Here is a 12193-nt window from a genome sequence, read left to right as displayed (position 1 = left end):
GAAGGCCAAGGCGGGTGGATTGCCTTAGCTGACAGGTTGGAGACTAACCTGAGCCAGAATGAGACTTCATCGCTAAAGATAGCTAAGCATTGTGGCCAGTGCCTCAAGTCCCAGCTACTTGGGAGGCTGAGGCAAGAGAATTGCTTAAGCCCAAGAGTTTTTTGTTTGTTTGTTTGTTTTGCAGTTTTTGGCCAGGGCTGGGTTTGAACCTGCCACCTCTGGCATATGGGGCCGGTGCCCTACTCGTTTTGAGCCACAGGCACTGCCCTAAGCCCAAGAGTTTAAGATTGCTGTGAGCTGTGATGCCATGACACTCTACCAAGGGCAACAAAATGAGACCCTGCCTCAAAAAACAATTTTTTTTTTTTTTTTTACCTACCACTCTGGGAGGCCAAAGTGAGAAGATCCTTTGAGTTCAGGAGTTCTAGACAAGCTTAAGCAAAGCCAGGCCCAGTGTCTACTAAAAATGGAAAAATGAGCTGGGTGACCACCACAACAGCTACTATGCATTTCTGTGCTATTAAGGTTTCTGTTCTGATAACAAGCAATACTCAAGGTCGTTGAAAGGCCAAAATTGTTACACAAGTTATTCGATATCCATAAAAACATGAAAAGGGGCCAAGAGGCTTTGCTAGTGAATATTTCACAAAACTGCCGGAGGATATTGGTTCTGTGGCTCAAGAACACAGAATCAATGTCCAGGATCCAAGTGGGAAAGGTATGTTTTGCAATGCTTTTAAAATAACTGGGTAGTAAAATGGACCATTTACCTTAACAAAAGAAAACTGGAGCTATAGGAACATGCAAAATAGAGGTACTGCTCTTTCCATTGCCAACAGGAGCATAAAAATATTTGGATTTATGTAAGCTGGAAGATGAACTATTCAGCTAATTCTTATTTGGAGCCTTTGTATTCGACCTCATGTTTTATTTCATTCTTGCACCAAAATTGTTAACTAACAGTGTGCAGGGACAGGAGGAGGGAATGTGTTTTTCAACCTAAAAGAATTAATTTAGTCTTTTTTTCTTTTGAGACAGAATCTCACTCCGTTGCCTGCCTCAGCCTCCTGAGTAGCTGGGGCTACAGGTGCATGCCACCACACTAGGCTAATTTTTCTTTTTTCCTTTTCTTTTGTTTCGTTTTTTTTGTTAGTTTTTTGATAAAGATGGGGTCTTGCAATGTTGCTTAGGCTTGAACTCCTGGCCTCAATTGATTCTCCTCCCTTGGACTCTCAAAGTGCTGGGATCAGAGATGTTATCTACCACCTCCCTTGCAGACCTTCAGTACTAAAGTATAAAATGAAGCTCTATGACATGAACTGGAATCATTAGAACTGCCAGCCTCAAGTGATCCTCCTACCTTGTCCTCCCACAGTGTTAGGATTACAGGTGTGAGCCACTGTGCCCAGCCTCTTTTCAGTTTTAATTTGATAGTAACAATTTTACGTTAATTCTGCCCTTACCCCATTACTTAACCAACCTTAGAAAAACTTTATATTCATTAATTCATCTACTCAATAAATCAAGAATTTAAAAAATAATATAAGGCTTGAATACCCCAAACCTCAGAGTACCTCTGTCCGTATCCTCCCCTCCTGCACTCCAGATTCAAATAAAAAGAGGTCTCCCCTCTCTTTTCACCTGGGTCTTGCTTCCCCATCTCCGTGTCCTCCAGAACTGGAAACTCATTCTGCCTGCTACTTTCCACTTTCTTTGTATGTTTATTTTGTCCCTATCTGCTTGTTTCTGTTCCCCAAATTCTATAAATATGCCCCCTAGTTCTCCTCTAGCTATCACTATTTTCTCTACTTTCATTATCCATCAACATCATTAAGAAAGAAGAATCTCTACTTCCTTACTTCCCAGCCACTCTTCAACTCACAAGCGGCAAGCCTCCACTCCCATCACTCCTCGAAACTTCTCCAACTGTGGTGGCCATACAGCTGGGAGCAGGTGCTCTGGAATCTCCTTCAAAGTGCGCGGCAGGCTGGCAGCTTACTGTGGCCACGCTTTTTTATTTGCACACCCGAGACCATACTCAGTATCCCCACTTCCCATCCTGCAATCAATGACTGAACTTAATGAGGACACTAGAGTTGGGCCCAATCTGCTCTATGCAGACATTTTAGTCTGTTTTCTGCTACTATAACAATAGCATAGACTGGGTAGTTTAAACAATAGAAGTTTATTTGGCTCACAGTTCTGGAAGCCAGGATGTCTAAGAGCATGACCCTGGCATCTGGGAAGGATCGCCTCAGGGCAGAAAGGCAAAAGGCAAAAGAGCTTGAGAGGCAAAGAGAGGCAGCAGGGTCCAGTGTAGCTTTGTAACAACTCACTCTCCTGATAGTAACCCACTCCCTCTGTGATGATATTAATCCACTCATGAGAACTTTGCTCTATGACTCAGTCACCTCTTGTCAGGTCCCATCTCTCAACACTGTTGCATTAGGAATTAAGTTTCCAACAGATGAACTTTTGGGGGACACATTCTAACCATAGCAGTAGGACATCTCTACTGGGCACACTTTGCTGGGGAATTCTCCGTTTACCTGGCTAAGACTTTTCTCAGACTATGGTCTGAGGCTCTTCCTACTCAGGCACCCTTCCTTCCCTCTCCTCTCACATGTGTGAGACCTGCATGGCCTCATGATCTGACAGCTCTCCCTGCCTGCTCCTGCTCTTTTCCCTTTCCCCTTTGCAAGCACCACCACAATTAAGTTTCTGGCATATCAAATCTTGTCTGGGCATCTTCTTGGAGGACCAGTACTGAGCCAACGGTGATCACCAACCTGCCTACTTGCCTAAGCTGGACTGTGTCCTTTTTTTTTTTTTCTTTTTTGGAGATAGAACCTCAAGCTATCGCCCTGGGTAGAGTGCTGTGCCATCACAGCTCACAGCAACCTCCAACTCCTAGATTCAAGCAATTCTCCTGCCCCCGCCTCCCAAGTAGCTGGGACTACAGGCGCCTGCCACAACACCCGGCTACATTTTGGTTGCACCTGTCATTGTTGTTTGGCAGGCCTGGGCTGGATTCGAACCCGCCAGGTCAGGTGCATATGACTGGCGCCCCAGCTGCTTGAGCCACTGGCACCAAGCCCTGGACTGTGTTCTTTGCTCCCATGAATTCTCACAGCCTTTAACCCTGTGACTCAGTTGCAGGTTGCTTCTCTCCTTATTTCCTACTTCTTCTCCCTTCTCTCCTATCATTTCACCTTTCTTTTTTTTTTTTTTTTTTTTGGTGTGGTTTTTGGCCTGGGCTGGGTTTGAACCCGCCACCTCCAGCATATGGGACCGGCGCCCTACTCTTTGAGCCACAGGCGCTGCCCTCATTTCACCTTTCTTTTGGTGGTCTCTTCTTCCTACAATCAACTCTTGAATACTGGTTATCCTTAAGAATCCATCTTTGCAGGCAGCACCTGTGGCTCAGTGAGTAGGGTACCAGCCCCATATACCAAGGGTGGCAGGTTCGAACCTGGCCCCAGTCAAACTGCAACAAAAATAGCCGGGTGCTGTGGTGGGCACCTGTAGTACCAGCTACTGGGAGGCTGAGGCAGGAGAATCGCCTAGGCCCAAGAGTGGAGGTTGCTGTGAGCTGGGACTCATAGCACTCTACCAAGGACGACAACGTGAGACTCCATCTCTAAAAAAATAAATAACATAAAATAAGAATCCATCTTTGGTTCTCTGTTCTTTTCTCTCTACACAGTCTCTCAAAGTGATATAACATGTTATCAGAGTTTTAACCAACATCATTGCTGATAACTCTCTAATCTATTTCCAGTTCAGCATTCTCTCCTGAGCTCCTGAGCCAAATATCCAACTGCCTGCTGGGTACTTCCACTTTGATGAATTCAACCAACCAAATACATTGGCTTTGGCCATAAGCTTGTTCATCCTCTTATGTTCTTTTTTTTTTTTTTTTTCCAGACAGAGTCTCACTCCATTGCTGTGGCGTCATAGCTCAGAGCAACCGCATATTCCTGGATTTAAGCAATCCTCCTGCCTCAGGCTCCCAAGTAGCTGAGACTACAGGCACTTGCCACCATACCTGCTTAGTTTTTCTATTTTTAGTAGAGAGAGGGTCTTGCTCTTGCTCAGGCTGGTCTTGAACTCCTGAACTCAAGAAATCTACCTGCCAGGCTCAGCATCCATAGCTCAGTGGTTAGGGTGCCAGCCACATACACCGGTACCGGGGTCTGCTAAGCAACAATGACAACTACAACAAAAAAATAGCCGGGCATTGTGGAGGGCAACCGTAGTCCCAGCTACTTGCGAGGCTGAGGCAAGAGAATTGCTTAAGCCTAAGAGTTAGAGGTTGCTGTGAGCTGTGACGCCATGGCACTCTACCAAGGGTGACACAGTGAGACTTTGTCTCAAAAAAAAAAAAGAAAAGAAAAAGAAATCTACCTGCCTCAGCCTCCCAGAATGCTGTAAGTACACGTGTGAGCCACCATGCCCAGCCTCTCTTATGCTCTTTATCTTTTTTTTTTTTTTTTTGTAGAGACAGAGTCTCACTTTATGGCCCTCGGTAGAGTGCCGTGGCATCACACAGATCACAGCAACCTCCAACTCCTGGGCTTAAGCGATTCTCTTGCCTCAGCCTCCCGAGTAGCTGGGACTACAGGCGCCCGCCACAACGCCCAGCTATTTTTTGGTTGCAGTTCAGCCGGGGCCAGGATTGAACCCGCCACCCTCGGTACATGGGGCCGGTGCCTTACCAACTGAGCCACAGATCCTCCCATAAATTGCCACAAGGAAACTTGACATGCAGTCTCCAAACTCCTTTTCCATTCATCTCCATATCTAATTTGTGATATGATAATCTAGTCTTTAAAATATGCGGTACCCAGAAAACACAGGCAAACCTAAGGTCCCTGGAATGGCAGGTGCAGATCTGGTGATGTAGAAAGGTTGTAGCAAAGCACTGTCATATTTTAATCAAGGTCATGAAGCAGCACACGTGTGGGAAACAGCTGCAACACTGGAGGAAACTCACAGATTCTGACCTACTAAGAACTACCTGAGTTATCTGACAGCTCTGGATTATTCTGTTTTTGAAACTGACATAATGAGAAATGAATTGGAAAGACTGGCTGCCCAACAACCAATTGAATTGCTCCGTATGAAATGACACAAGATTCCAGCTTCTTCCTCAAGTCAGAAAAATGACATCATTCCATGACAAGAATGTGTGAACAATTCTATGGCCCAGCTGGAGCATTAAGCAGTTCAAACTGAGGATCTGGAACCTAATGTTACAGCGTGGATGATGCCTGGAAAGTATATAATGAAAATCTTGTTCATGTGATTGTGCACAGAAAGAGCTTGAGAAGTTAAGAAAACATATTCAAGATTTTAACTGGCATCAAAAGAATGTGCAGCTCATGGCTGGATTTGAATTGAGAGAAATGGAGTCAAATTGGGTCTCCCTGGTCAGTAAGAATTATGAAATCAACTATTGTGCAACTAGAAAATGAAATCTATTAAATCAAGCAGCAACATGGAGAGGCAAACAAGGAGAACATCTGGCAAGACTTCTGAAAAGACAGATTAATTTTCTGGGTAGAAAGGAAGAAAAGTTGGGCTTTCACAGAGGGTGTCTGAACTTTCTCTGAACTATGAGGGACAACAGCATCTCACAGAGACAGCTAATGGTTAAATGCTTAGAAATCATAGAGTGTGTGGGCTCTTAATTCCATTTGTATGTCTTAGCAAAATAATTTCTAGCTTTTTGGTAATTTTATAGCCATAAAGAAAACTTTAGGCTTTTAAGATAGGCATGACTTTAACTGGGCACGGTGCCTCACGCCTGTAACACTAGTACTCTGGGAGGCTGAGGCAGGTGGATTGCCTGAGCTCAGAGGTTCAAGACCAGCCTAAGCAAGGGCGAGACCTCATCTCTAAAAACTAGTCAGGTATTATGGCAGGTGCCTGTAGTCCCAGCTACTTAAGAGGCTGAGTCAAGAGAATCACTTGAGCCCAAGAGTTTCAGGTTTCATAGCTGTGAGCTACGATGCCACTACATTTTACCCAGGGTGATAGAGTGACACTCTATCTCAAAATAAAAAGAAAAAAGGTAAGCATGACTTTAGAAAAATATGTCATAAATTAATTTTTGAGCCAGTTGGACCATATTTTGCATCCAAGGATCTTTATTGAAAGTTTTCAACATATACAAGAAGTTGGAAATATTTAGTTTATGTCTTTGTCTGATAAAAAAGGTAGTTCTGGACACACATATGCACACACACATGAAGATACATGGTACCTATCACGTCTACTCCAACTCCACAGTGATTGCCTCAGTTCAAGCCTTCATTATCTCTGACAAAGATTTTCAAAATGACCTTTTAACTGGTCTTCCTGCTTCCCATCTTTCTCCTTCCTAATATACTGTGGCTAAAAGGATCTTCCTAAAAGGCCAGTAGAGCACATGAAAGGTAATATGATACAGAAATCAAGAACACAGTCTCCAGCTTTAGAGGACTCCAAGTTCAAATCCTGATCCGCCTGCCATTTACTGATTGTGTAACTATGGCCAATCATTTAATATTTCTGAGCCTCATTTACTTCATTTTTTAAAAATGAAGATACAGGCCTGGCAAGGTGGCTCATGCCTTTACTCGTCACACCCTGGGAGGCCAAGGCAGGAGGATCACCTGAAGTCGGGAGTTCAAAACCAGCCTGAGCAAGAGCAAGACTCCATCTCTATTAAAAATAGAAAAATTGGCCAGGCATTGTGGCCTGTAGTTCCAGCTATTCTACTCTGGAGGCTGAGGCAGGAGGATCACTTGACCCCAAGAATTCAAGGTTGCAGTGAGCTATGATTATGCCACTGTACCCTAACCAGGGTGACAGAGCAAAACTCTGTCTCAAAAAAGAAAAGATAATAATAGTACAGGAAGTCCCCAGATTACAAATGAGATAGGTTCTGTAGGTTTATTCTTTTTTTTTTGTAGAGACAGAGTCTCACTTTATGGCCCTCGGTAGAGTGCCGTGGCCTCACACAGCTCACAGCAACCTCCAACTCCTGGGCTTAAGTGATTCTCTTGCCTCAGCCTCCCAAGTAGCTGGGACTACAGGCACCCGCCACAACGCCCGGCTATGTAGGTTTATTCTTAAGTTGAATTTGTATGTAAGTGGAAACAGGTACATTTACCTATTACCTGTAATAGCCTCTGTTCATAAGTGCAAGTCATACACAAGTCACATGTTTGTAGCTCAGAGACTGCCTGTTTCTACCACATAGAGTTGTTGAGAAGAATAACTGAGATAATAAATGAAAAAGTGATTAGTATAACATATGTGGTTAAAATAAGGTTTTTATTAATGTTATTGTTGTGATTATCATTCCATCTTTAAAACTCTTCAGTAGGTTTTCAGTGTTACAATGATTACATTCAAAACCCATAGCACGGGCTTACGTGTGCCTGTCTGGAAGTTTATTCAAGATTTTCTCAAATTATTTTTGGAGGGGAGAATAGGTAATTTTCCAACAGTGCATTTTGCTACTCATATGTATAAAGTCTTTGATAATCTAGTAGAGACTTGTCTGAGGTGTCTAAAATCTACACAATTTAGTCTAAACAGGTCTGAGAAGGGAGCTACTTCCCTTCTGAAAACTGAAAATCACTTCTCATCATTAGAAATCACCTTATTTTCTTTATAGCACCCATTATTGCCTCAAATTATCTTATTAAGTTTTGTCCATTAGAATATAAGCAGAGTCTTTGTATTTCTTTCTTTCTTTTTTTTTTTTTTGGCCCAGGACTGGGTTTGAACCCACCACCTCCAGCATATGGGCCAGCGCCCTACTCCTTTGAGCACAGGTGCCGCCCCAGACTTTTTGTATTTCTTGCAGTATGCCAGGTGAGGTTTTCAAAAGTTGAGACCTCACAACTAATAAGAGGAGATAGAATTAGAACAACCACCCCTCTGACTTTAACCACCTAAATGTACTGTTTCCATAAGTACCCAAGAATATTTGTTGAAACAATGAATGAAGAGTCTGTGAATGTTTTTGAACTGAGAATATAATGATCAAGTGATGTTTCAAAAAGATTTAATCCAGTGGTACTATGCCATACAGATTGGAGGCAGGGAAAATAGATAGCAATCATTTGAATTGGCAGTAACTAATAACTTATCAGTTAGAATTACACTGGTTGCTATTAACCAAAAAAACTGCCTAATAAGTGGATACAACAAATTTATTTTTCTTAGGCATTAAGAACTGTGGAAATTGGCTCCGCGCCCACAGCACAGTGGTTACATGCCAGTCACATACACTGTGACTGGTAGGTTCGAACCTGGCCCAGGCCAGCTAAACAACAATGACAACTGCCACAAAAAATAGCCGGGTGTTGTGGTGGGCGCCTGTAGTCCCAGCTACTTGGGAGGCTGAGGCAAAAGAATCGCTTAAACCCAGGAGCTGGAGGTTGCTGTGAGCTGTGATGCCACAGCACTTTACCCAGAGCAACAGCTTGAGGCTCTATCTCAAACAAACAAACAAGCAAAAACAATAACAACAACAAAAAAAAAACTGTGGAAATAGGAAGTCCAGGGCCAATCTGGTAGGCTCGGCATGCCACCAGGGATCTGAGTTCTTCTTTTCTGCTCAGGTATTCTTCGCGTGTGGCTTTTGTGCTGCTCATCACCTGTGTTACAACAATGGTTAGTTTGGATCCCCCCGCCCCCCGCGCGCGCACACACACACACACACACACACACACACATCCACCAGGTACTTCCTTCTCCAGACGGGAAGAAAAGAGACAGCAAAAGGCAAAGCAGATGCCAGCCGAGCTGGTCTCTTTATATTTCTTTTCTTTCTTTCTTTTTTTTTTTTTTTTGAGATGGGGTCTTGCTCTTGCTCAGTCTGGTCACTACTTCCTGAGCTGCCCCTTTTAAAAGAGCTTTTGGAGACATCTCACCCAGCAATTGAGCTAACATCACCTTGCTCAGCCTATGTACATTTCCAGCTACAAAGGAGTCTAGGAGATATAGGGCTTTTTTGCTAAGCAGATTAGTGCCCAAACTAAAAAGTTTTGTTAATAAGGAATAAAGGTAAAATGACTTTTGGGTAGATAACTAGGGTATCTGCACAAGTAAAAAGGGGAAATCACAGTACAATTTACATAAAGGCAAGAATTACTAGAGGTAAATCAGGTTTATAAAAGAAAATGCTTGGTTTGGATATATCAGTTTGTAGATACTGTTGGAAAATCCAGGTGGAAATGTCACCAAAAAAGCTGGAAATGAACAATATTTTGGTTCAGTAATACCTTTGTAATGTGTTTCAGTATTATCATCGGAGAGAGTGGTCAGAGGCTAAGTACTAACATACTACATGTTTGTTAACAAAAAGGTTTGCCACAATTTTCAATAGAATATGGTTAATAGTAAAAAGATCATCTGGTCTATGCCCACAAATCTGTATTCTGAAATTGCAACCCAGGGCTACTATCTTCAATATAAGATGTCACAATTTATAAATTCTGCTTAGTTTAGCAAAGTACTTTCTTTTTCTTTTCCTTTGTTTTTGAGACAAAGTAGTGCCTGCTGTGGCATCATAGCTCACAGCAACCCAAACTCTTGGGCTCAAGCAATTCTCTTACCTTAGCTGCCCAAGTAGCTGGGACTATAGGCCCCCACTATGATGCCTGGCTAGTTTTTTTTTTTTTGAGGTGGGATTCCCACCTTACTTTTTTTTTATTTTAGAGACAGAGTTTCACTTTGTCACCCTCCGTAGAGTGCTGTGGCGTCACAGCTCACAGCAACCTCTAGCTCCTGGGCTTAGGCAATCCTCTTGCCTCAGCCTCCCAAGTAGCTGGGACTACAGGCGCCCGCCACAACGCCTGGCTATTTTTTGTTGTAGTTTGGCCGGGGCTGAGTTTGAACCCACCACCCTCAGTATATGGGGCCGGCACCCTACTCACTGAGCCACAGGTGCTGCCCACTTTTTTTTTTTTTTTAAACAGAGTCTCACTCTGGCACTCTGACTAGAGTGCTGTGGCATCATAGCTCACAGCGACCTCAAGTTTTGGGGCTCAAGTGATCCTCTTGCCTCAGTTTTTTCTATTTTTTTTTTTTGTGGTTTTTTTTTTTTTTTGGCCGGACTGGGTTTGAACCTGCCACCTCCAGCATATGGGACTGGCGCCCTATTCCTTGAGCCACAGGTGCCACCCAGTTTTTTCTATTTTTAGTAGAGACAGGTCTTGCTATTGCTCAGGCTGGTCTTGAACTCCTGAGCTCAAGTGATCCATGCATCTCAGCCTCCCAGGATTGGGAAGGCTACTAGGATTACAGGTGTGAGCCACCGCGTCTGGCCACAAAGTACTTTCTTTATCTAAGAGTCATCACATACTTAGTTATAACTAAGATTGTGTGTTTTGGGGAAGAGCATGAGATTTTGATCCAGAGAGCCTTGGCTTTGCAAATTATGAGCAGAATTACTTTGGGCAAGATAGTTGTCAGAGCCCCAGTTTTATTATTTGGAAAGCACTGATAGGGTATTACTTGCCTTACAGAATTGTAATTAGGATAAAATTAATAATAATGTTTTCAAAGCGTTATACCAAAGAAAGCTGTTATTTGTATTCTAGCAATAGAGTAGTAGTAACTGAGCATTCTAGATGACAGCTGAATTTCTGTACCATTTAAACTTATCATTAAATAAATTCTATCAAGTGAGTTTCTGCTAAGTCAGAGAGATTTCTAATGAAAACATTCATGTGTGTTGAGAACTTGATGGATGGCCCAGCATATTCATCAACCACGGAGAGCTGAACTCCTGACATGAAATCCCGAGGATCGTGACTTTTCAGAAGCCTGAAAGACCTTGCAGTGTTTCACTGGAGTGGAGAATAACCATCGGTGGTCACACCGTGTAGGAAAGCTACCCTTGACTAGAACCCAAGCTGTAGGAAGATCAGAAAGCACCGAAATGCAATTCCTGGCCCATCACAGATAGTTCTTCTAAAATCCCAAAGTAAAGACCTGAAGCTTCACCTGTTTTTCACTGTCAATTGCCTCAAGCTATAAATAGGACTAACGCTCATGTCTCTCCACTCAGCAAAGAAGCGTCAGATTACAGAGGGTAAAGCAAGATAATAAAATGAGCGTCAGGGTATTTTACAGTGTCAGTCAGCCATCCCCCGGGTCCCTATTCTCTTCCTTTCTTCTGTGCTACCCTAGAATCAAGGATCCCAGCAATAATGCCTCTGTTCAAACTTCCAGGTAGGTGTGCAAAGCGTTTGGAGAGCTGTTTCGTTCATATGCAACCATTCCTTTAGCTATCATGTCAGCTTTGATAATTTTTTTTTGTATGTTCATAACAGCTTTAAGAATACCTTTCAAGAAAAGGCAAAACATTTTCTAAATTTTTGTTTGTTTTTAGCTTGGGGAAGAAGGTGATTTTCTAAAACTATATTATGTGTGTGGGATCTTTGATGATCCCAGTAGAAAACTGGGTGAGATATTTAATACCTACTCCGCTGACCTAAACAAAACCCACTGCCACGGTTGTGAGACGGGTGCTGTACAATGCCTCTAGCTGTAGTATTAGCTGAAAACCACGAACACAACAAAAATATTAGCCAAAGCTGTGTATTCTGATGGTTCACAGCCCACATTTATACCCAGAGCAATTTTTTTATTATCTTTTCTTTTTTGCTGTGTGAGAAAATTGAGCACAGTAATTTTTAAAAGAATGTTATGATTCTTTTTTAGTATTAACGTAACATATTATATTTATTATGTGAAATAAAAAGAAAAAATCTACACTGAAAAATGAAAGTAACAAATACTCACTTAGAAAAATCGGGAAATTTAGGACAGTGATAATAATAATAATAGCAATAATCACCACAGTCCCGTAGTCCAAAAATATCCACTTATCTTAACATTTTAGTGTTTTCTTCTCAATCTATTTTCTATGCCAAATTATATTTTAAAAAAAAACAGTTGTGATTTTGGTTTTTTTTTAGATTATATGTGTACCTTTTTACATCCTCCTTTTAGCAGGATAATGTTTTGGCTTAACATTATTGTTTAACTGTTTTACCATGGTATCCCAACTCTTCCTAAACACGCCTTAAATGTCTGTCTAATATTCTAATTTTGTTAACTAATCCCCTAGACTCTTTACAGTTTTTTGTAAGTATAACTATGGTCTGATAATATTTGCACCTCT

General features: G+C 42.2%; 1 protein-coding gene and 1 pseudogene across 3 annotated transcripts in view; both read left to right on the top strand.

The window, feature by feature from the left end:
• The first annotated feature begins 694 nt into the window (after positions 1-694).
• LOC128585465 (pre-mRNA-splicing factor SPF27-like) lies at positions 695-5541 on the top strand (annotated as a pseudogene).
• Positions 5542-11068: 5527 nt separating this feature from the next.
• The window catches only part of AMPD1 (adenosine monophosphate deaminase 1), a 35929-nt gene continuing 34804 nt past the window's right edge, over positions 11069-12193 (top strand). For 2 of the 3 annotated variants that reach the window (XM_053592568.1, XM_053592566.1), the window contains exon 1: positions 11123-11238. Coding sequence is in view for 1 of the 3 variants with exons in the window: in XM_053592567.1 (XP_053448542.1) it covers positions 11217-11238 (22 nt within the window). In the remaining 2 variants the exon portion in view is untranslated. Of the gene's footprint in view, positions 11239-12193 lie in introns of all 3 variants that reach the window. The other variant, XM_053592567.1, reaches the window with a different exon arrangement.

This window comes from Nycticebus coucang, chromosome 5, assembly GCF_027406575.1.
Source record: "Nycticebus coucang isolate mNycCou1 chromosome 5, mNycCou1.pri, whole genome shotgun sequence".
NCBI lineage: Eukaryota > Metazoa > Chordata > Mammalia > Primates > Lorisidae > Nycticebus > Nycticebus coucang.
This window is presented reverse-complemented; position numbering and strand designations above follow the sequence as displayed.